The 23887-nt window shown below is 39.1% G+C and overlaps 2 protein-coding genes across 2 annotated transcripts; one reads left to right on the top strand and one right to left on the bottom strand.

The window, feature by feature from the left end:
* Window positions 1-126: 126 nt before the first annotated feature.
* LOC115741835 (pre-mRNA-splicing factor RSE1) lies at window positions 127-15865 on the bottom strand. Its single transcript, XM_030675841.2, has 15 exons — window positions 15351-15865; window positions 13969-14103; window positions 13722-13801; window positions 13509-13592; window positions 12495-12582; window positions 12229-12377; window positions 10066-12073; window positions 7297-7607; window positions 6736-7051; window positions 6485-6640; window positions 6247-6388; window positions 5667-5743; window positions 4879-5018; window positions 2273-2381; window positions 127-926 (listed from the first exon to the last, which is right to left on the bottom strand). The coding sequence occupies exons 1-15, from the start codon at window positions 15516-15518 to the stop codon at window positions 732-734; spliced, it is 4158 nt and encodes a 1385-aa protein (XP_030531701.1). The 5' UTR covers window positions 15519-15865; the 3' UTR covers window positions 127-731.
* Window positions 15866-16959: 1094 nt separating this feature from the next.
* LOC115741836 (rab3 GTPase-activating protein non-catalytic subunit) lies at window positions 16960-22148 on the top strand. Its single transcript, XM_030675842.2, has 8 exons — window positions 16960-17437; window positions 19260-19394; window positions 19942-20130; window positions 20377-20438; window positions 20571-20728; window positions 20915-21063; window positions 21151-21291; window positions 21864-22148. The coding sequence occupies exons 1-8, from the start codon at window positions 17093-17095 to the stop codon at window positions 22050-22052; spliced, it is 1368 nt and encodes a 455-aa protein (XP_030531702.1). The 5' UTR covers window positions 16960-17092; the 3' UTR covers window positions 22053-22148.
* Window positions 22149-23887: the final 1739 nt, after the last annotated feature.

Here is a 23887-nt window from a genome sequence, read left to right on the forward strand (position 1 = left end):
CTTCACGGTTCCGTTCATTTCCTTCAAAAGATGAAGTTGCTCCGGTGACTTGATAAGAGTGATTAACCATTGAACAAAGCTATAATTTTGTTCCTCGTGTGCGTACTAATAAACGTACACTTCATATTACTTGAGAAACCCATTGCACTTCACAACATTCTTGGACACCTCTCAATACAAAAGAATCACGACAACAGTATCCACTAGACTCTGCGGGATCCATGTCAAACACTATTTTGTGTAGAATCTGGAGATAAATCGGCCTCTCCTCTCGACCCGGAAATGCCTCTCGGTACAAGAAACACTGCATTTCCTTGTGCAAGAGTAAGAACATCTATTTAAGAGGCTGACGCCAGACATCACGATTTAGCTTTTGTGAATTAACTTGACAAGGTATGTAGGTAAAAAGAAAAAGGTTTTTGTAATCATATATACAGCACAAATGTGAAAACCACTCCTGAACCATTGTTTTACCCATATGCGCAAACATCCTCCCGGTAAGAGAATTGGAGTGTACAAGCTTCAGTGTAGTAAAACTCTCCACTCTCGGGTAGCGTATGGTCATTGATCTGAGTTTGTAACTCCCATGTATGCTTGGGCGTCTCAGACGGGCACTTCATCGCTTAAGCATAACTGTACTGTCAAAAACAGTGCCCTTTGCATATTCTGCAACTTGACAGAATCCTCCCGTGGAGAAGCATGCAGTATGTGAAGAAACTTGCAACGGCAGACTAATTTAAAGCATAATGAACCCGTTCTAGGAGCTGCACGACCTGATTGACCGGAATCGGAGAAAATGGTACTGAGCTCAATTTGATTGTCTCTGGCGCGCAAAGAGGCAGTGAGAGTACAGCCTCCTGTTGCATGCTTGTAAGCTCCAAAAACTGAGAAAGCAGGTCGCCATCTAGAACCTTAGGTATCCCAACCTTCATCAAAAGAATTAGGAGCAACCATGAGAACAGGGGTAAGAAGGATATAACAAATGCAGATAACACAATGACTCTCGTAGAGACAAGGAGCGGCAAAGAGTGTTCAGCACAACAGTAAAAAAGGACGGGTTGAAAATTATATGAAGAAACCAAATCGATAGCAGAGAGCATAGAGTAATCAGTTCACACATTCTAACAAATAGTTTTTCACTTATTACTGAATTTTCTGACTGTTTGTGATATCTTTACATCACACTTATGTGGTGTCACAGCAGAGTTCGCTTGCCATCATATAATTCTTCTCTCTCTCTCTGTTGAGGGGGTTAGTGTGTATAGCGACAATGGCTGTTTGTGACAGCTTTACATTGCACTAATGCGGTGTTACAGCGGAGTTCGCTTACCATCATATCATTCTTATGCGTCTCTCGGTTGAGGGGGTTAGTATGTCTAGCAACAAGGAGTAGCTGGACCAAGTCACTAATCCATGCACAGTTCAAGTCATCTTCTGACAACAGAAACTCTTATATGTCTTTTTCAAGTCTTGTGTTTCCCCAATTTTCTCCTAAGGGTGTGTTAGACAGAGAGCTACTCCCATCATTTTCTCACGTGGCATATAAACCCCTCCATCAGTAAATAGCACCATCAGCCCAAAGTGCACTTATATCTCCCTTTTCTCCAATGATATTAGGCTTTTAGAAAACCGAGATAGATGGAAATTACTCTGGTTCAAGTTACCGCGGTAGCCTGGATTCTTTCTGAAGATTTTAAAATACTAGAAGGATATCATTTCCAACAACAAGGAGTTCTGCCCCAAGCAAAGATGGGTCCTTCACAGGTTCACAAAATTGTACCGCTCATCAGCTGGCCACACCCAACCCCCAAGAAGCTACCTGAAAACTGATACTAAGCTTTGAACAGAGGATATTTTCCATTAAGATAAGCGTCACTAGTAACTACGTATGCCTGCTCCTATGCAACAGAGAGCATTCCTGAATACAATGATCAAGTAGTGACCATGTTATCTAATTCGAAGCAGGACAACACCTCTGTATCTGAAAATGGAATTGTGAAATTACATGCTTGATAAACTCAAACAAAATTTCAACTCTACAGAGAGCTCCACTAATGGAAGGTAAAATTGGCATCATGATGATTCACACACCTCAGTCCAGAAAGGCACAAGTTATGTATTTAATTGCACAGCATTTGAAAAGGACAAACATGTCAATCACCCTCAAGTACAAATATGGAGATAATAACTGAAGTGATAATTGCAATGCTCCCAGTAAAACTTCGTATCTGCAGTACAGATAATCACAACAAGAGAGTTCATCAGTCCTTACCAGATTTTCACGACTACGGAACTCATTATGATCATTTCCTAAAACGGGGGCTGTCAATGGATGGACAGCCAGTTTAGCCTGCACTGCTTCCAGGAGTTCATACTCATCCCTGCATGCATGGCAATTTTAAGCATTACATTAGTTCTGTATTATAATCAATAACAAGAAGACAATCTTAAAATCATCATTCACTTCATAAGCTGCTACAATTATCCCATTTAGTTGAGGGAAAAAGACATACTGGTTCAATAAAATCCGAAATTCAATCACTATAATATCACACTGAAAGCGCGTCAATGCTCGAGCACAAATTTGATGCAACTCCTATATTCAAGTAAACATTTCCCCACACATGATGCAATCAAATGCCTCTATCAGAATGCCAACGATCAGAATATGCATTACATTCATAACACCCTTCCATGCCATTAAAGCAACATGCTGCATAAAGAAAGGGTGCTATGCTTGGCAACAATCTTAGGCAAATTCACCCAACAAATTTATGGTGCGTCAAAGGAATCATATCAGAAAGAAAGCGAAAACAAATCTCCATATACAGGTTGGATCTGAAACAAGGATTCACTTGTTGATGCCACGAGTATTGATGTAAATGCTTGGTATACCCTTGTTGCCTCTTAATGAAATACTATTACTGATAAAGAAGCAAAAGAATGAGTAAAGATGATAAAGTAGATGAATAGCCAGATTTTACAGCTACAGAGGAATTTCCAGAAATTTTTGGTTTCCACTAATTTACATGCCTAACAAGAGCGGCATAATTCAGACTGACATAGCCAGCATCATGGATTGTTGAACTTATCAGTATCAAACAAGTTTTTTTGTTTCAGGTATCAAACAGGTTTACAAGGTTGTCTTTTTTCATTTCGTCCTCCAAATTCTTCAAATATCTTGTTCTTCAATAAAAGAGATTGAATTTCACGTGGCTGGGATACGAGCAAAGATCATTATAAGACTTTCAGGGCACTAGAACCTAGTGCCACCAATAGAGGCATTCTACACTGTGCAGTGCTTCACTTCCCTCATCTACAAGCTAAAGCTACAGCCAAAAGGGTCGCTCCTCTTTTGTCTTTGACTCTGTTTAAATTGTAAATCAAAAGCAATCCCCACTTCAGAGAAAGCAAGGAAAGCCCCCCTAGCACCATAGCCAAGGAAGTCCAGAAGCAGTACTAGAATTGCCAATTGTCACCATAGAACAATACTAGCCCCAATTAAAACTTGGAAATTTCTTTTGCATGTATAAATAATAATGTCTAGGCACAACATGACGGCCACATTAACATATCAGAAATGATTTTGTCATGGAAACTAAAAGATGCATCCCTATAAAAGAACTCTGCTGTCTTAATTTAATTGGGTTGCTGTAATACTTAAAACCTCAGATCTTCGACCTCAACAAATTCTCTTGATACAATCCATAGCAAAAGCCTCTTCACTAGCACATATTTGGAGAAATTTGACAATGACAAAGCGGGTTGCTCCCTAGTAATATATGGTAAAAGTAACTTGGCTGAATATTGATTCCAGCATATTATCTACAGTATCGGAAGTTATCCAGATGTGAGGCATATCTTAAATTGACAGATTGTTGCTAAAGAGAAGGCATAAAGCAGGTGGTGCATCATTCAGAGTTCTCTCAGCTGTTGAAGATTGAGAATAAACTGAATTGGGACTTCAGCATATCAGGAATTAAAGGAAAGCAAGGCATTTACACCAGAAGTTTCTCACGAGAACAATTTATGATGTAAAGAGGATGTGAAATACCATGAAAGAATTTTCTGCGCAACCAATTATAAAGAAAATCAAATGTAGACACAGTACCTTATGAGGCAATCTAATTTACATTTTAAATATCCAAACTGATCGGTCTCAAGTGAACAACTAAACATGCCTACCACCAGACATACCATTAATCAATCATGACAAGCCACTGTCAAAGAAGGAAGACATAGAGAGCTAAAATCCACTAGGCCGAAGTCTGTGAGTAGACAAGCATTAATCCCAATAGCTAAGGTATTCCCAAAGTGCATGATAAAAAGCAACATGTAAAGCAGCAAATTGTGGCTCTTGCCTTCATAAAACTAGTAAAAGGCAAAGCACGAAAGTAATTTTTTCTTGGACTTAATGAGTATATCCTCAAAGTCCTAAATAAGTTTCCAAACCCTCCACAGGCAAAGAGGATGTAGAAAGCTAGGGACTTAAAGCAGCAAAACCAAAACCAAAAGCATCGATTGTATCAGGTCCAATTACTATTACAAATTCGAGAAACTTAATGCTTATGACACAAAATTCACTCCTTTCATATCCCAAGAGCTTCCTGCACTTCTTTTACAAGAATCAGGGGAATCTCGGTTTGGCATCTTTCAGTAAATCATTGCTTTCACAATTTGGAAACAGAAGCCTTAACTTGCTATTCTCTTCCCTACTTGGTCAACACCAACCTCGCATGACACAGATAAGGCACCCAAGAAAAACTTCCACACAAATTGAGGACAAGCATTTACTTTAATGTATGGTACAGGTATGCATACTGACTGACATCTTTGCCTATGCTAGATACATAAAGGAAGCAAATTCTGAAATAGCACCTTGATATTGGAATAAAGACTGTTATACTTCCTAGTAATGTGCTGACAATGATAATATTGTGGGCCAAGTCAACTTTCAAAATTGGGTCATCAGATGCCCTCAACATATCATCAGCTGAGAGTTTATAAGAGAAGGATCCCTGCAAATAGAATACAGTTCAGATCATCAGAGATGGTGGACAATAACATCCTAACACGAGAGAGATCACCAGCAACAACTTAAGCCCAACCATAGAAAGCGCCACGCAATAAGATGAACAACATGCCACCAAAAAGAAAGCTCCCAAATGAATCAGACAATCAACCCATTCAACTTACTGATATTATCATCATCGATCGAAAGTTGAAGAAATAATCTAACAAAATTAGCAACTCTAAAAGAGGAAAATTCAGTAATTGAGAATTGAATTATTCTCATTCATTCAAATATTCAGTCATGTTTTGCCTATATCTAAAGTCATACCTAATTTGACTTTCAAGGCTTGGATTGTATGCTGATGAAATATTAATTTTTGATTGCAATGAACATCATGCTCCATCTTATCAATGTTCAAATGGATATACTTTCAAGTTTTATACTCGATAAGGATGTCATAAATAAGTTTCCAAACCTTCCACTAGCGGAAACAAATGCTTCATCAAACAGGTCCTAAGCTCGCACTTCACCCAATTTTATCTAGATCTCAAGATTCACTGCTTGCTCAATGTTTAAAGACAACTGAACAAATTGAAAGCCATACGGTTGTAAACTTTCTGCACAACAGCTGCGTGCCAATAACATGAATTACCTTCTTGATGCTCATCCCAATCTCTCCCATATAATAGGCACAACCCAATGTCAAGTTGCTCTCTGGACTTGCATTATCTGATAACGAGAATAAATTGAGAGAAATCAAGAAAGGAAAACACATTGGGTCAAGGAAATAAAGGATCAACAGCAGATACAAAGCAACAACTATTCTTCAAACAACAATAACAAAAACGAAGATCCAATAACACTCATCCAACTTAGTGGAGCTGGCTATATATCTCCTATCCAAGGCCAAACAACAGTTCACCCTTCGACAAACGCCATAGTATCTTGAAGAGCCCTTTTCTTTAATAGTGACAGCAATTCTTATAGCACATTAAGGTGAGTAAAAAAGATAAAACTGTGGCTCTATAAGTATCTAAGAAACTCCTTTGACCTGTCTAGATGCTCCATTCTAATAATAAGATGCCTCAATCTTCATTAGCCTTCTAATCTTATTAATTGCAGATGCTCAACACAAAACAGTGCCTATACAGATACAGTGCACATCACTAAGTTTCACATCAGTTTGCATCCAGAGTTATTTCATGATGTACACTGGTTGACCAATTACTGACCTTCTGTACGATCAGGAGCTGATAAGACAGCAATACTCCCTTTCCTGTCTGAAACAACAGCTGTGTTGACATCCACAAGAGTACAATCAGCAACTAATCGTTGGGATGGATCAGAATAATCTTGCTCTAGTTTTCTTCCATCCTGGCATCAAAAGAAGTTCCCCAAGGAATATTCATGAACCAAAGAATAAGCAGGAAAAATGTAGTTGCCAGGAATGACTAAGGAAATGCTACAGACCTCATGATAAGAGTAGAAAAGAATACCATCACGGCAATCACCAACAGCAATTCTGGTAAAATGCGACGTCAAAGACGTAATCATAAAACGAGTCCTTCCCATAGCAAACCTTTTCACCTTTTGTGGATTTTCATTTACAAAACCACATACATAGAACTGGAAAAAAGACGCCAACAATATGATCAGTAGAGCCCAAAAATATCCTGTCCTTCATGGACTAAAAAAGCAAAAGATATGGCTAGGAAGATTACAGCATTGCCGGCTGATGCCAAAAAAAGATGATCCAGATACGGACAAACAGCAAGCACCATTCCTGTCCATATAGTTGAATAAGCCAATCGTAACTGCCAAACTTCACTTTCTTCATGTTTGATTCCCTCACAACTAGTATCCTCTTCACTGCTGCAGAAACTACTACTCGATAGCTGCTCAGTCGCGTATCCAACAATCTCACGAAATGGTGAACTGCGTTTAGAAAATGAACCTGCCTTCCTGAAGAATGCCGTTGGACCACCATCCAAATTCTGCGTCTGCTCAAGGCAGAGCACAATCAGACGGCCTTTGGTACTGTCGAAAACCATCCAGTTAGCATAAACATCTTCAGGGTAAAAAGAGAAGGATGTGACAACAGAGGCACAAGTAGATCTTTAAGATTCTGAAATTACAGGTACCGAATGAACTGGTACTAGAGATAATGCAAGAATGAAAAAAATCAAATCCCAAATGACATGGCATCTTTATTTAATGAGAGACAAAATCTAAATAAAAATTAATACTAAGAGATACAGTAGGACATTGGCCAGAAAGTGTACCTCTCAGCTTCACCACTGGGCATTATAGCAGGACCACAAGATCGACTGGTCCCAATCAGAACTACTTGTTCCCTCCCAACCCTCACTACCTCCATGCATTTTCCAATTTCTCCTGGTTCAAGTTTAAAAGTTGACAACACTGAGCCACTGTAAGGATCCACGCAACATATGTCGGATGTGCATGTATCGGCACTTAATTCAGTCCTCATCACAAGTAGTAGCCTGCTATCGCTATGATACAAAACTTTTCTTGGAGTACCTTCAATCTGAAACTTCTGTACATTAAGCCTCTTGCTATGCACCATTTCCACCTTGCAAAATATGCAACGTCACGTTGGTGTCCTTAATAATTGTATGTTACTGAATCTACAGCATTCCTCTTTAATGGAAAGTAAGTTTGGATGAACACAGTGAGGCTTTAGAAATGAATGCAATAACTATGAAATGAAACATCACCAACTCCGCAGTCCACGATCACTACCATCCTTAAAGGAAGGGAAAGTATAGAACAGCCTTGGGTTGATGCATCATCAGCACCGCCCACGAATAACTTGCTAACAACACCTATGCAGCCTAAGAATAAAAGAAGGACCCCCAAAAATGGACAAATTCCTTTTCTTTTCTTAGGAACACGTACAATGTTCACCACGACAAGTTTTCAAAGCATCATGTGCTTCAGAGAAGTATTGATAAGAGGTTCCACTCCACTTGGCAACATTGGGCACAACTATCGAAGGAAGTTAATGAAAAGTGCAATCTCAAGTTCAACATGCTAACCTGCATATATGCCAACGCAGAAAGTCTCCATCATTTGCTAAAATTGCAAAAAAAGAAAAAGAAAAAAGCATCATGTTTTTCCATTCAGAGCAACCATAGTCTATTTGAAAGACTAGAGGGCCGTCTACAGCTATCTGACCAACCACGAAATCTAGAGAAAACAGACCATTCATCCATCTCAATTATAAGCTCTCATACTTGTCAATGTGGTGGTGAAACCTTCATTTAAGGGTAGGAAAAAAATTTGGGCAGTTCTGTTAATCATCAAATAGATTACATTACCGTACTTTGCCGCATCAAGAGGCTTGCTTCCCATAATATTAACTTGTTTACAAGATAACAACTGACTCCAGGAACTTGATCACATAAAGACTCAAGAATGTTTGAGCTGCAATGATTGGCAATGAACTTGTGGCCCACTATAAGAGAAGTTTGCATATTTGCATATATCTTATACTCTTTTAGACTGGAATTTTCAAATGGGTTGCACACCTGGTGGGGTCTTATTTTGCTGATCAGAAAAGAAATTTGCTGTGAGCCTGTGATGTATGGAAGGAGTTTTGTCTCAGCAATATATTAATCAAACCACAAGCTTTTTCAAGTTCTCGTGATATCACAATTTACAATTAACAGTGAACTTTGCCTTTCAAGTTCCTAATCTTTATTCTTCATGTGTGAAATAGCCAAGTTCACTTCATTCATGAACTAAAAGAAGGTTGAGTTTGGCTCCTTCATTCGATCATATGGAAGTTGCAATCCAAAATAATAAGAGATGCATAGATAAAAGTACTTTTTAGCCTTTTCAAAGAAAAATTTCATTTGACAGACAAAAGGCAGGAATCAAACAACAATTTCATAAACTGATTAATCAAGGAAATGAATCTATGGTAAAGCTAGTTATCCCTGGAAGACCATTTAAGAGTGATAGCTCAAAGTGCGATTGTCTTTTACCTAAGAAGCAGCAATAGATAACATTCTTATAGCTCATGAAGTCCAGCAAAAAAGACTTTCGATTGCAAGTAGATCTTTTCCCATGTAACAAAAATGCTGAATATCATTAGCTGCTACCCGCTAAACAGCAATGACAGCTCTTTTCTTGATGCATTGACTGGAATTGACTGGGCAACAGCTGGAAAGAACACCGTGGATGTACAAGCAAAGATTATTTAGGATGTGGATTGCTCTGGGACATGGAACAGAAACGCGGAATGTGGAACATCCTTGTCTCAGATCACGTACTTGAACTAAGATGTGAATATTCAATTCACTTAGGACTATATCAACAGTATTATGTCTGAATCATAGTTAAAAGACTCCATTGTATAGTAAAATTAGACATTTGTAGCTAAAATACATTCCTATGATTAGCACTACATTGATCATAACAGGTCACGAATAAATAAGATACTTACCATACAGTTCAGGAACGGTTATTTAGTGGACAAAATCGCTAGTACAGCATAAAAGGAACAGTGCTTCCATTGTGACTTGATTGTGAAATGTGAATTAGTGTTTATCCAGCAACTCCTAGAAACCAACAATTGTTTGTTTGGGAATGTAGAATAGAAAACTTTAATCCGTATTTTCATTCAGGGAGGAATGGAGAGCTTTTCAAGAGTTTGTTATGGGAGTGGACATGATGCATTAAATGTGCAATTATTATAGATTTTCTAAATCTTTTGGATGGGTATTTAGATGTATTTTCATCATCAATCTAGTTAAAATAAATCATGGATAAGAGAAGACAGTCACCAATGCTTTTGTAAGTACAATTTCTCCTTAGCCCAAAAAGAAATAAAATTAGGACGTGAAATAACAAGAGATAACAAATCAGAATTGCAGATAATTAGTGGTCATGGCTCATGTAAAGGATACTTCCACTGTTGAACTGCTAATACAGAATGACACTAAAGAGCTTCAAACGTGATGAAAAGAAAGAGCAGTCTAACAAGAAAAAGCCACCAGAATAATAAGAATAAGATCAATACTCACCAAATGTAAACTGTTTCCGGCAACAAATAGAACTCCCTTGGTGCACTCAGCCGAACAAACTGGAGTTACATGAGTTGCAGGTTGAAAAGAAATCGATGAAAAAGATAGGCTGTGCCTTGCTGTTTGCAACAACCAGGGTCTATCACTGAGAGCAATCATGTCAGAATCCAGAGAATCACTCAAGGGCACCAGAAAAACAGGAGTTACCCCGATTCGACGAGTGGCTATTAATTGAAGATTAATAGGATGGATATCTCCAAACTTCCCAGACAAGACACCAGTAGACATTCCTCGGCTGAAATAATTTGCCTTTATCTCTGACGCTGCTGCGTATGCATTTCCACGATAAGGACTACTAGAAGAGTTCTGACATAGTAACTCTGAAGAATTCATCCATGAGGCTGTAGGCCACTCAAAACGGAGAAGCATCCCATTCCTCAAACCGGAAAGAACATATAATGTGTCCACTAATACAAGCCTTACGTCCTGGGGGATACAACCGCTGACTACAGTGCCCATTGTACTGGTTAACGTTATGGTCCCTGATGCAATCACTCGAAGGCCTTGATCAGGAATGATAGAAATAACTTCCACAGAAGGCCTATGCGTGCCAATCACAACGATATTGCCAATATGAACTCCTTGAGGAAGAGATTCAGCATGCTTAATATCTCTTCTGCTGACGTAGGAACAGGACTGTTCTCGTTCAAAGTAATTCTGAGGTACAGAAATGCAGGAAATTTCACTTTGAAATCTCAGATGGTGCACGTCGAATATTTCATATTGATATGTAGAAAGGGCTTTAATCCCTAGAACTATTAGAAGGCAAGGATTAGAAGTAGAAATCACAACAAAGTGATGTCCCACTGCACCCATACTAATACCAACATTCCTGGGAGACCAAGTTGCGCATATTGGTGAGGATGAAGGAATGCCTTCTGAATGGGCAGCCTTGGTAGGCAAACAAAGCCTCACTGCACACCGGTGTATCTGGATTAGCCAACCATCTTCTACAAGGCCAGAGGCCGAAGTACAGACATCAGGCTGGAAACCGACTGCATCAGTCACATCGGTAAAGCTTAGACCAACAGATAATACCCTTGTTTCTTCGACAAATGATAGTACAAGGAAAGAATGATAGCAGTCTGTCACTTTCATCTTCATCGTCCAAATACCAGTTATGCCTTGATAAATGGAAGCAGTTTTCAACAGCTTCTCAACATTGATGCCACTTCGAATAATTCTGAGTGATCCTTCGGGTGCCACTCCACAACAGACAAACATCTGATCTTGTTTTTCATCATGAAAATCTGCTAGTGACACATCCAAGATAGGACAATTACTTTGGACAGGATTTGCATATGTTAGTTTCCCATTTTCAAATTTCAGGATCTTCCCATCTCCCATCTCAACAATTGCAGCCAAGAATCGACCTTCTACCCATAGAAGAGCCTTGCATGGTAGATCTCTATATAGACATTCAGATAAATTAACTTTAAGACCATTAAAATCAGAAGAAACTTCAATTATGAAAAGTTCTCCTGTATCTACACAAAATATCATCCTCTGATTTCTAGAGTTTCCAGGTTCCCAACTCCATGAGCAGACATATGTGGAGCTTGACTTAGCATTGCAGTCGTCGTCATCTATACACATGGGATCATGATCCCTCAGCTTCAGTAAAGCACATGCAGCATCGTTTGACCCTTCATCATCCATGCTGAAGTCATGTACACTACATGTTTCTTCCACCACATCAATCTCCTCCACTGAAGGAGGTAAAGAATTCAAACTTGTCCTATAGACACAACAGGGATTGCAATCATCTCGAAGATCCATCAAGAGAACATCACCAAGCCTCATCAAAAAGACAAATCCATGAAGATGAGGAACTTCAATGAGGTTATGTGCTAACGGCCCAGCCTCAACATACTGAGAAATAAAATGCAAGTCTTGCTCTCTAATATTCCATCCGAATAACAACAACTCATTCAGACTTGCACCCCTCCTGCAGAACTGATTAGATCAGTTTGTCATGGGGTTAAAGCACCAAAACAAATACAAAACTAGAATAGAAAGTAAAATTCATCTGATAGTGTGTGAACAACTAAATATTTTGTGTACACAAGTTTCCTAGCAGGACATAATACTCAAAATTCATACCTATTCAGAAGAACGGCTAATACAGTATCATGCTCCTTACTTGGTTGATTTGATAAAAAACACATGCTCCATATAGTTCCACATATATTGGGCTTCTGGAAGCTTTTTCCAGCAAATGTGTCTCCACTGTCAGGGGGATAAAAAATCCTCTGAAATTGCAGCACGAGGGAATTAATTGGGCACTGAGAACATCCATAAGAATAAAGATCTCCCAGACTGCTTATTCCAGACATACATATACAAAGGAACATAATTTTGCATCCAACCTGATCAATAGTACAGCTTCCAACAGAAACTGAAACAGAGAAGAGAGCAAATCGGTCCTCATATGCGCTAACAGCTACAAAACCACCTCTGGACAAAGAAAAGCATAGACGAGGAGTAAGATCTTCAGATAATTCTCAATCGTAAAGGTTACTTAAGTTGACTTTGAAGCACGTGTTGCAACACAAGGTTTAGAAGGAGAAAAGAGCTAGGACAAAAAGAGTGTATAGTGAACATGAAGGAGATAATGGCTATGTATGTATTTCTTCAACAATGTACCATGTCCAGGCCACACCTATTCCTAAACCACATAGCATAGAACTATCCACTGCGTTGTATATGACCAAAACAACGACATTCCCTTGTTTATCATAAATAGAGAATGACATTAAAACCTAAAGATGCCACTGTTCCAAGCACATAACCTGTTTCTCAAAGTTATCTCATGTATGCCTCGTGGTGAGATTGGAGAGAATGCGCCAAAAGACTTTAAAGGATCTGAGACCCCAAATACTTTAGTCTTTGTAGATATGATTCTTGACACCATCCATATGGTAATTTTCGAAACTTCAGAGACTATTATCTCATGATCTGAAGTAGGAAAATTATGGTTCTAGTTGGTGCAACTGCAAATAACTTTAATGATTTTCATTACTGATTACAGAAACATCACATCCTAACGACTCAGTAACTAATGTTCATATAACTACAAGTTGCTTAGTCATTTCCAAAATGCCAATCACATATCTTACTTCCAATTGTCCTACTTATTCCTTATACATATACTCAGCTTCAAGAGACACAAACTTATGCTTCAGTAATTATTCTACGCATAAAACTCAATTACTGTAATTATGGAGTAATTTGCTCCAAAATAAGACAAAGAAGCCTATCAATTCTATGGACATGCAAAATAAATATGACTCAAGCACAGACAAAGAAAAATCACACTTGCACACTGGAATCATCAGATTTGATTGTGTTTTCTGAATCTCATAACTACACATGTAACTTACACCGAATCAACAGCTAACATTCTACCAAGCTGATTTCTTGAGTTCCCAGGATTGGAAAGTTGAACACTTGTCACCGGCAAAAACCTGAGTTAATGAACAAATAGCCATCGTTCCCAGATAAGACATCTTGTCCCTACCTCTTAATAAGGATAAAACAAGCCACAAAAGTACTCAAATTTGATACAGGAAGAGATAAAAAGGAAATGAAATAACCTGTTCATTTCTCCGCAAAATGTGAGAAATGAAAGCTTCCCAGAATCAGATATAACAACCAAAAGATCCTTTCCCTTCATCTTCATAAGATTACAAAGAAATAACATTCAGAATGATCAATGTGTGCATTGTAATTTGCCAAAGAAATTTCATTCATGACATCCTGACAAATTTCTGCCATGAAAGATAAGAAATGAGAAAATATCCCCAATAAGAATGTTGTGGTAAAGTACATAAATTGATAGACCTGAATGTTATGTGCATCAAACTTTTCATTCCAGGGGAGGATTGCGAGATCCTTAATTGTACCAAACACGGACTGCTCACAGATGGACTGCACAACCCCATCATTGTCAATGAATGCCAGCTCTATGGATGTCTCCTGTTATACCATATCCAGGATCACATTTAGAGGAGACGCTACCATTAAAAGTAAATAACTGTCTTCATTTGAAATCGCAACATGTGGGAAGATATCAGGCGAAACAGGAAATGTCCAATTAAACGAGAGGCACATTTGAATTGGGAACCTAAATTCACAAAATTTAATAGGTTTTGTGACTGGCATTTTAATAGAACCATAAAGATAGTTGGTCACAGCTATTTTTGCAATTCTATCCTAACAACCTGCAGGCTCCATGAAACTAAAGAGCTGCATTGCGCTTCCCACCCACAACCAAGGAAGAAAATCCCGTGCTTGCCAAAATTATGGAAAGCTGGTATACAATAACTGTCAAGAATAAACCCAAAGAATTCAAATGCAAAAGTAGAATTCCAGGGACAGATGCAATAAATGGAAAAAAGAAGAATATCGAACATGCATTCATATGGAAAAATCAAAGTCCACAGATTTAAAACAATCTGTCTGCCAACTGACTTGCTTTCAGTTCTTCTCATATAATTGTCAAGTACAACTATACATTACTGACAACATAATGCATACAAGTCATATCATACTAGCTATAAATTGCATTTACAGAACTTAAGCACACAACCAATGTCAAGAAAAATTTCTGAGGATTTCTTATAATAAACCGCTGGCAGCAACAAGGAGACACAATGGATGGAGACCTCCACTCCACCTGCAGAGCAACTCCTTTAATTGTCTCAACAGTCAATCTTTCCTGGAAGATAGTGAGTTTATCACTGAACAACACACTGAGTTAGTACACTGCAGTGCCTTGCTCAGTTCTACTTCTGACCTCTTCATGAACCAACCAAACAAATTGCAAGAGCAAGAAGCGAAGGAGAGTGACATTCAAGCAATCTCCAAATAAATACTACCTCAACATTGCGGACCCCATAGAGGCTATCATGTTGCCTTTCGAATTCTACACAACAACTTAAATTATAGCCAAAGGCTTCAAAGTGGATACATATCAAACAAGTCCAGAATAAAGAGCTTCCATCAATGAACCACGGCAAGCTTAAGTATTGAAGATGCACGAGTCGAACTGACTTATACAAGTTTCACGTGAATCAAGCATGATTTCACGAACTCTCCATCCAACTCCGACACACCAAATTGCGCAACTCAATTTTTATCCGCCAGGCAAATTTGTTAATCGGCACATACTAATAATGGGGAGAGAGAGAGAGAGAGAGAGACTGGGGGCAAATAGAAGGAACCTTGCCGAAAACGACGTCCCGAGAGGACGGCGAACGGAGGCGGCCGTAGGCGACCTGAAGGATGGCGCTTCCGCGGACGACGCACTTGGCCAGGTAGTGGGTCTTGCGCGACGTCGACGTGGATGCCCCGGACCTCGCCGTCGAGCACTCGTCCTCCGACACCGCCATCTCCCAACGACCCAGAATCAATTCAAGACCTCCGGCGAGCCGAAGGCTAGGGCTAGTCCTCTCCTCCTCCTGCTTCTTCTTCTACTTCAACCTCCGACGGCGACGGAAGGGGGATGGTGATCAAAGCGGTTCTCGCTGATTCCCGCTCCAGAGGCCAGAGAACTTCGACGGGAGTGGAGGGTTCCGATCGATCTCACCCGGAGAGAAGATGGAGAAGCAGGGCTTTCGTACTGCCAGGGGTTGATGGATCGATGCGAGCCTGAACGTGAAGATTGGGCTTTTGCTTTGGTTTTCGCTGACGAAGCAGAGAATGGGATTATGGGAAGCAGTTGGTCGAGGGGTCACGGGCACGTTCTAGCCATTGACGGTGACCCTACCAGGCATCGAATCCATGGATTTTAGCCTTGGTCGAGATCCGACCCGAATCAAAAAGTGCACTTAAACCCCAAAATTTATTTAAAAATATGATTAAATCTTAAAACTTTAGAAAAGCATGATTAAGATAAAAAAAACTTATCAAATTAATGAAATCAGGTCCTTATTATACTTTCTACAAATTTTAGGACTCAATTGTACTTTAGTGATAAATTTTAGGAATTTGTTGCATATTTTGAAAGTTTTAACATCCAATTATATTTTGATGATAAGTTTTACAACTTGATTACACTTTTTTATATAAGATAAAGTTATGAGATTGAAATAATTTTTCAAATGAAAACCAAACACTACAAAATATTTTCGACCACATATTATCAAACAAATGAAAATAACTCCTGAAAAATGACTTTCAGGAAATCATTGTCCTTTTTCATGGAGTTTTCCGTGAAATAAACTCACTCCCAAGGTAATCTTTACATTATATGATAACATTTAATGTCGTCCTTGTGTTAATTCATATTAATAAAATCTGTTGATATGTCTCTCAATCCATTAATTTTTAACGGTGGATGACAAATAAAAGTTCCACGTGATCATTTAAGTAAGACATTAATCTAAAATCAGAATATAATAATTCACGTCATCAAATAACAATAGACACGTCAACGTCTTAATTTTTTGTCTTTTTCTAAAGTAGGTGTATAAAAAAAAATGAACGTAGCAAACTGAATAACTTCATTAAACATTTACTAATAGTTTGAAAAACACATTGAATAAGCTAAAAACGTAAGTATTACATTATAATCGGGCTACTGTACGAATTGTGTGAATTTTCCCAAATTGGATTACGTTCCGGTTCTTTTCTTCGGTAGAAAAGTGTATTTTTTTTTTTTTGGGTAAAAAAAAAGGTGTAGTTTATATTGAATAAATAAACAAAATGATTTTTTTCCCACCCAAAAAAAAAAAACAAAATGATTTATTGCTTTTATCATTTTTTTTTTAGTCAAAGTTTTTATCATTTCTGCTTTAACAGTTGTTGCGCTCTCTTCTTCTTCAATCGTCACATCATCGATCCGAACAAAAAGCATCAAAGGGAATCGATCTCCGGTGACCCCTTCTCCTCCTCCGTCTTCGAACTCTCTCAGAACGAATCGCAATCCAACCATGGCTTGACGAACTCCGACCCCGCCCCGTCCATGTCTCGGCGAAACCACACCACCGACCTCGGCTGCATCGCCTGCGACGACCTCAGCGACCTCGGCGCCGGCAAGGAGGGCTGGCTCGCCGACAACCCCAACCTCCTCTGTGCGCTCGACACCCACTCCCTCGCCCTCGCCGACCGATCCATCGTCCTCGTCATCGGGTGGTCCGATCCCGACTCCCCCCGGGTCAAGATCCGGCCCGAGCTCTCCCCGATCCACGCCGAGTTCATCAGCGCCGTCGAGTGGCTGGTCTTCGACGAGATCCGTGTCATCGCCGTCGGCACCTCGCGCGGTCACCTGCTGATTTACTCACTGAATGGCGATTTGATCCACAAGCAGGTAATCTCGCGGGATGCGTCCGTCTGTTCCTTCTCTCTGTTGGTCCTTTTATATCTTCTGTGGAAGTCGGAAGGGTACAACGATAGGAACTGTTTGGATCTGTACGTATTGATTAGAGTTCATCTAGTGTTTTTGGGGAGCAATTTTCCTGCGAATTGATGAGTCCTTTTAGCTTTGTGAATCGCCTTGGTCTGTTTGGCAGATTTTTCATGTTTCGTTGATTTGTAGTAATCTTCTCATTTTGGACGTAGAGAGACCAGCAGATTTTTAATTCTAAGTACTTCTTCGGCATGTTATTCGCAACTCATTGAATTTGAGCCTAGGTTCCCCAGTTTCATCCACTTGGGGTATGGTTGAAGTGACGAGACTGGTGATATGTTCGTTCTGTTCAGGCAATAGTTCATCAAAACTACTCTGCCTACTCACCCCTAGTTCTGTTATAGTACTACTACTGCCTCACAATGTCAAAACTGAATGGCAAATGTTCTTGGTAACTTATTGATGATTAACAAAGTAGACGTGGGCTTGTCTAGATTGGCTTGTACTTTTAACCTTTTGCTATTGCTTAATTTGAGACTCACGCACTTTGACTTTGTTTTTAATCATAGATAGACACTTTCACAATATAAATGGGGACACGTAAATTGACGTATAAGCTTTTCGTAGTTTTTGAAATTTGATAATAATTATTTTGTTGGGAAAGCAAAGTAGTACTTTTGCTTCTGATAATGGCAAACAAATAGGGCAGTAATCTTTTAAGTCTCACTACAGCAGCATGACACTCAGATGGTAGAAGCATCTTGAATCTGTGATGGTTCCATAAAGACCTGCCTTTGCACAAATCTTATCTATGATGGCCAGGCAGGCAGCAGAAGACATTCTGCCGTAGCTTTTAGGAAATAAAATAGATGGAATCCCACCAAATTTAAAATTAGGCAATTCATCTTTCACTTCAAATCATGTTTTGGCAGACCAATACTTTCCTAATAGATGAAGATTACTTCTCTGGGTGCATTTACAGCCCGTGTCTTTCATGTCCTCCTGATTGTCAGCAAACTGTAAGGTTAATCATGATATTAATACCATTCCCCATGTCCTGCTGTTGTATCTATAAGTGTTCAAGTGATTTTGTTGATCATCTCTTTCTCAATTGTAAGTTCGCCCTCAGGCTTTGAAAAATCATCGTCTGAACCTTTTTCGTATGGTTCATTCCAAGACATACCATTCAGCTATTTAGCTGTTGAAATGCCTATATCGGTTACTCAAGTTGTGATAAGTCCCGGAGGGCAGCACTATCATGTGGTGCATTTGGAAAAAAAAAAAAAAAGCCCAACACAAGATTGTTTCGAGGGTTCAAAATCTAGGTCCCTTCAACCCTTCTGGCTTCTATGCCATTCCTTTTTTGCTCAAAATCATTACATTTACAGATGGAGCCTTTCATTTTAAGTTTATGCTTTTCTACATGGTAAAAACAAAAGCCTCATGGTTAACCTTCCTTGTCCTTAGAGCCTCAATTTATGTCACCTGGTTGGTTGGTTTGGCACCATTGGTTTTTGTGTTCCATTCTTTTCATCTCTTCCTCCTGTCATCTTTAATTTGAAGAAATAATTAAATTACTAATGAAATGCGTTTGGTATGGAAAACCAAGTCTACTGAGCGGTATAGGTAGAATTTTATGGAACATCCCTTTCCTTGTCTGTGTTACGGAATCACATTTGTCTATCTTGAGTAGGTTCACTCATTTGAATTGGAATATCAAGAATGTTGTGTGCAAGCATTATCTTATAACATGAATGCATGGCTGGAATGTATGTTCTCACAGATAATACATGCTGCCCGGATATTAAGATTGAGAGTTCGGGGGACTAAGAAGGACCTGATGACAGATGCTTGTGCAGAGGAGGTTTGTGCTATAATGCCAGGTGTGATTGCCCGTTTTGATGGATCTGATATACAGGTGGATCTTCCTTCTGACAGATTGAAATATTCATCTGAATTTCATGGAATGTTTTACATCAAGTAATGCATTTATGACCTTTTCTTTATCAAGGAACATGTTAAAGAGCAATCATTCTTTTTTTTTAATAGTTAGTGTTTGTTAAAACTGTTGCAAAATAAGCTTCTTTTGAAAATATTACGATGATGTTTTAGTCGTTTTAACTTTTGTTTTCTCTATTACTTTTAGGAAATAAATGCTAACAGCGGAATGTACGTCCTAATTTACTATTTTATTTTAACTATTAAATGAAGAAATTTTCATTATGTTTAGTACCATTGTAATAATCGAAGTGAAATCTTCCTGTGATGAAGAGCAATTGAAAGTTCTTATTTTCCTCTTTAAAACATGTGTAAAAGCAATTTTTCAAGTAGCCCCCTTCCAAAATAAAAGAGAGAAATTTCCTAGTATGACTTTCAAATGAGCACTAAAATTTCCTAGATTCCTTCACTATTCAGTTCCTTAAGCTCTTCATCACGACATCTCACATCTTCCTTTTGCAATGTAGAGTATGCTGGATAGATGGTCTCAAGAAACAAAGTCTAAGTTTTGGGAAGAAATGGAAAGACGAAAGTCGGGTTTTTCAGGAAGCACTTTTGAACAATTACCTTACCAGTTATGGAATGTCAACAAGTATGGTGCATGTGCTGATGCAGCAATCACTGGGATAATGCCCCCTCCTCTGATGGAAGTTCAGGTTAGCATATTCCTTTTCTTGCCTAAAGGCCTTTATTTTCTATGTAATGGTTAAGTTGAGCTTGTGTTGTGTTTCTCCGTATATCCTATGTTCGAATCTCATAAAAATGGAAAGATTTCATTTTGCTTTCTAGGTTAATGGGTCCTGCAGTTAATTCTTCATTTTTTTCCTGTTCTTCTATCTACTTTTGGAAACTATCTGAAGTAATACCGATATTTGAAATGAGCTGCCTTTATTGTTAGGCAGTCAAGTCAACGTTATTACCGTGCAATTGCCATTGGTGAGGATGCCGTAATTTCAGCTTTCAGGTTAGGTCTTGCGGTCTGATGTCACTATAGATTTTAGTTTTTCTGGTCATTTGCTGGTTTTTGCCTCTTTCCTTTGTTCCTTTTCCTGTTGATTCTGAATATCTTTTTAAGTTTAATTTCATGCTTTTGAAGACTTTCAGAAGATAGAAATAGATCCATAGTTGGAGCAATTCTCTCAAAGGTTGTGCCTGTGACGTTTTCAACAATAGCTTCTTTCTCTAAAATGATATGGCGAAGTGACCAAGGTTCAACGCAAAAATCAGAAGTGAAACCTCAATCATTTGCCCGAGGTAATATTTTATTGTGTATATTTTGGTGATAATAATACCATAACTGTTGTGGTTTACTCTGACAATAGTCACAAGTGCTAAGTATGCATCTCTATACACATCCATGTTTTACTGGTCTGGTTACCAGGGTCCTAGCTGTTCCGTTATCATTCTAAGTACTAACAAGTGGTTGATTCTCAATGGCAGCTTCTCCATTGACATGTTTGAAGGATCATCCCAGGAAGGGTGAAAAACTCACATTATCGCCCAGTGGTACACTGGCTGCAATAACAGATTCACTTGGCCGTGTTTTACTCTTAGACACTCAGGCCCTGGTTGTAGTGCGTCTGTGGAAGGTTTTTCTTCGAATTCATTCTTATATTTATTAGTATGTTGTAGTATCTTTTGGCCCATCCTGATAATGGGCTTCTGCTGCTATACAGGGATACCGTGATGCTAGCTGTCTGTTCATGGAGATGCTAGTGAATGAGAGTTTGTCTTCGAGTTCCACTCACTATGAAGCAACTAAAAGTGACTACTGCCTCTGCCTAGCTATTCATGCACCTAGAAAAGGAATCATTGAGGTGCGCGCTCCCTCCCTCTCTCTCTCTGGACTTGCGTGTGCACGTGCATGTTTACACGCACGACATGTGTTTTATTCTACTTAAGAATCTAAATTTGGGTATTAGCATGTTCTTCATGATGGCTACTTGAACAAATCTTATTAGGATCATTCTTGTAAGTCTCATCACGACTCTGTTCAGCGGGATTGTGTTGCTTTGGCCATCTTTTCTTCATCTTTTTGTTGAACGAGGAAAAGTACTTGATCTAGGACCAGTTTCCATCTAAGTCAATGGACTGCATCTGAGCCTATATTAGATGTCTACTCGAGACCATTTGAGGATTATGGATATTGTTATCCATGTCATCACCGTACTATATGCATATCCAAATTCCTTGTTTTTTTTTTTTTTTGGGTCAGATCATATACAGATTCATGATCATCATTTTGAACACATTTTGATTGAATTTCCTCATCATCTAGTTTGAGTGAACTCACAATGTTTCATTCGTGATTCACTCTCTAAAATCTTGTTCAGATACTGCATGGCAGTCCTTTCCATTGAATATGCCATTGATCGAAAACTTGATGCAGGTGTGGCAGATGAGAACCGGACCTCGTCTTCTGGCTATTTCATGTGCTAGAGGAAGCAAAATGCTGCAGCCCACTTACAGATTTGGAACGTCAGTTTCCTCTCCTTATGTCCCATTGGAAGTTTTCCTGTTAAATGGTGACTCAGGTCAAATCTCAGTTATCAATAGATATTCACAGCTAAAACTTTGATTTTAGCGGACTATTCTTGTTTCCTCATAACTAAAGAAATACATAATTGTCTTCTCACTGCTTGTGTCTAGAAATAAATCCTTGCCTTTTTTTTTTGCCCTTTCTATGCAAGTGCTAGAAATCAAGGGTGCGCATGGTAACACTTCTAATGGATTTCTGCTTCCGAAGTGCTTCTGGAGCAAAAATTTGTTTGGTAATTTAACTTCTAAAACATAAATTCGTTTGGTAAAATTTTTTACTTTCGAAGGAAATTTATACTTCTCAAGTCTGGAGTTGTTTTTTTCCCCAATTTTGAGAAATTAAAAAAAAATTATTTCTCAACTAAAAAAGTACTTTTTGCATCACTCTCTTTTCGTTATGCCCACACCTTCTTTTCGACCATGCCGGCCTTCACCTGCCATTGACCTCTGTCGTCGTCTACCACCGGCCCCGGCAGCCAATCGCTAACCACCGTCGGTCGCCACTTGCGGCCACTGCTAACTATTGCCCACTACGGACCTTTTCCTATTGCCGCCCACCGTCGCTCTTGACCGTCACCACCCACCGATAGCCCCTCGCCGCCAACCACTACCGACATCCATCGGCCATTGTCCATTGTCACTCGCGACTATCGCGGACCACCGCCGCCGCCAATCATCGCCCACTGCCACCATCAACCATTGCTAATCACCGACCGTCACCCCTCCTAGCAAACCACTAATCGCCGCCCATCACCAGGTGACGTCAACCATCGACCACTGCTCGTCCGCCGCCTCCAACCATTAACCCTCGCCGACCACCGTAGCCCACCACTGTCGCCGTCTTCGTCTCCGTCTCCAACCACAGAAGTAATTTTTTATTTTTAAAAAGTAAATAATATTTTTAAATTTAAAAAATATTTTTTAAAGAAATTTAAAAAGTTTAAAAATGAATAGAAATTTTTTGGCCACCGAGAATAATTTTTTTTTATAGAAGATTTTGTGTTAATAATGTTTTGTAAGTAGAAATTTTCAATCGTTACTAAACAAATTTCTTTGATTAGAAATCAATTTCTTGAGTAGAAGTAGAAAAATCAACTTCTGTTTTTTAGTAGAAATAGAAAAATCAATTTCTCGTTAGAAGTTAATTTCTGAAATACAATTGTTGCCATACGCGGCCCAAATGAATGATCGAAAAATTCCACTCGCCTGTGACCAATTCATGGTGGTCACACCTCTTGGACGACTTCCGTCATCGTGGAGGTCCGGACCTACCCCCTTCCATGTTTTGTGAGTGTGCCAGGCCAAAGTTGATACACTGTGACCATCTTTGCAATGGCTACTTCACGGATGAGACCCAGCTTGGGACGGGGATCTCATTTTGCTCTCTGTCGACGGTGATCTTACGTGGCTACCGCAATAGACTCGAATTAACCACCACTGCAGTGGTCGTTGCGGACATTGGATAAGCGACCATGATGGTGGTGGCCGCCGTTGAGCAGGTAGGATCACCGTGGCGGCGGCGGTTTCTTCCCGTCTACTTTTTTTTTTTTTTCTACTTTAGGGGATTTTTTTTTTTTTTGCATAAAACAAACGTTTTTACTTCTTCACTCATATCAACAACAAATCTACTGAATAAAATTGCAACATGTGTTTTCTGATTGCACCTTAAAATTTTCGAATGTCGACTCAGCACTGTGGTGGCAAAATTTAATCGGACGATTAATAGTAAGACTTTCTAAAACGTACAGAGATTCAAAATTAACAGCACTGAATTGAATTTCAGGCAAAAGTATCGATTACTAGTTCTATCTTACCTTTTTCTCCTTTTAATTGATTAACTAGATATAAAGTCCATAGAGTTAGTGAGACAAACCT

This window comes from Rhodamnia argentea, chromosome 7 (assembly GCF_020921035.1).
Source record: "Rhodamnia argentea isolate NSW1041297 chromosome 7, ASM2092103v1, whole genome shotgun sequence".
Classification (NCBI taxonomy): Eukaryota; Viridiplantae; Streptophyta; class Magnoliopsida; order Myrtales; family Myrtaceae; genus Rhodamnia; species Rhodamnia argentea.

What these genes read in the sequence shown, in the direction of transcription:
- LOC115741835 (XM_030675841.2), bottom strand. Translation starts at nt 15,518, where the DNA reads ATGGCGGTGTCGGAGGACGAGTGCTCGACGGCGAGGTCCGGGGCATCC. An exon ending in TTGATGCACATAACATTCAG is followed by an intron (nt 13,802 to 13,968) that starts GTCTATCAATTT and finishes AATCTTATGAAG; the next exon opens with ATGAAGGGAAAGGATCTTTT. An exon ending in CCGGAAACAGTTTACATTTG is followed by an intron (nt 7,608 to 10,065) that starts GTGAGTATTGAT and finishes ATATTTTGCAAG; the next exon opens with GTGGAAATGGTGCATAGCAA.
- LOC115741836 (XM_030675842.2), top strand. Translation starts at nt 17,093, where the DNA reads ATGTCTCGGCGAAACCACACCACCGACCTCGGCTGCATCGCCTGCGAC. An exon ending in TTGATGGATCTGATATACAG is followed by an intron (nt 19,395 to 19,941) that starts GTGGATCTTCCT and finishes TTTGCAATGTAG; the next exon opens with AGTATGCTGGATAGATGGTC. An exon ending in CTAGAAAAGGAATCATTGAG is followed by an intron (nt 21,292 to 21,863) that starts GTGCGCGCTCCC and finishes AACTTGATGCAG; the next exon opens with GTGTGGCAGATGAGAACCGG.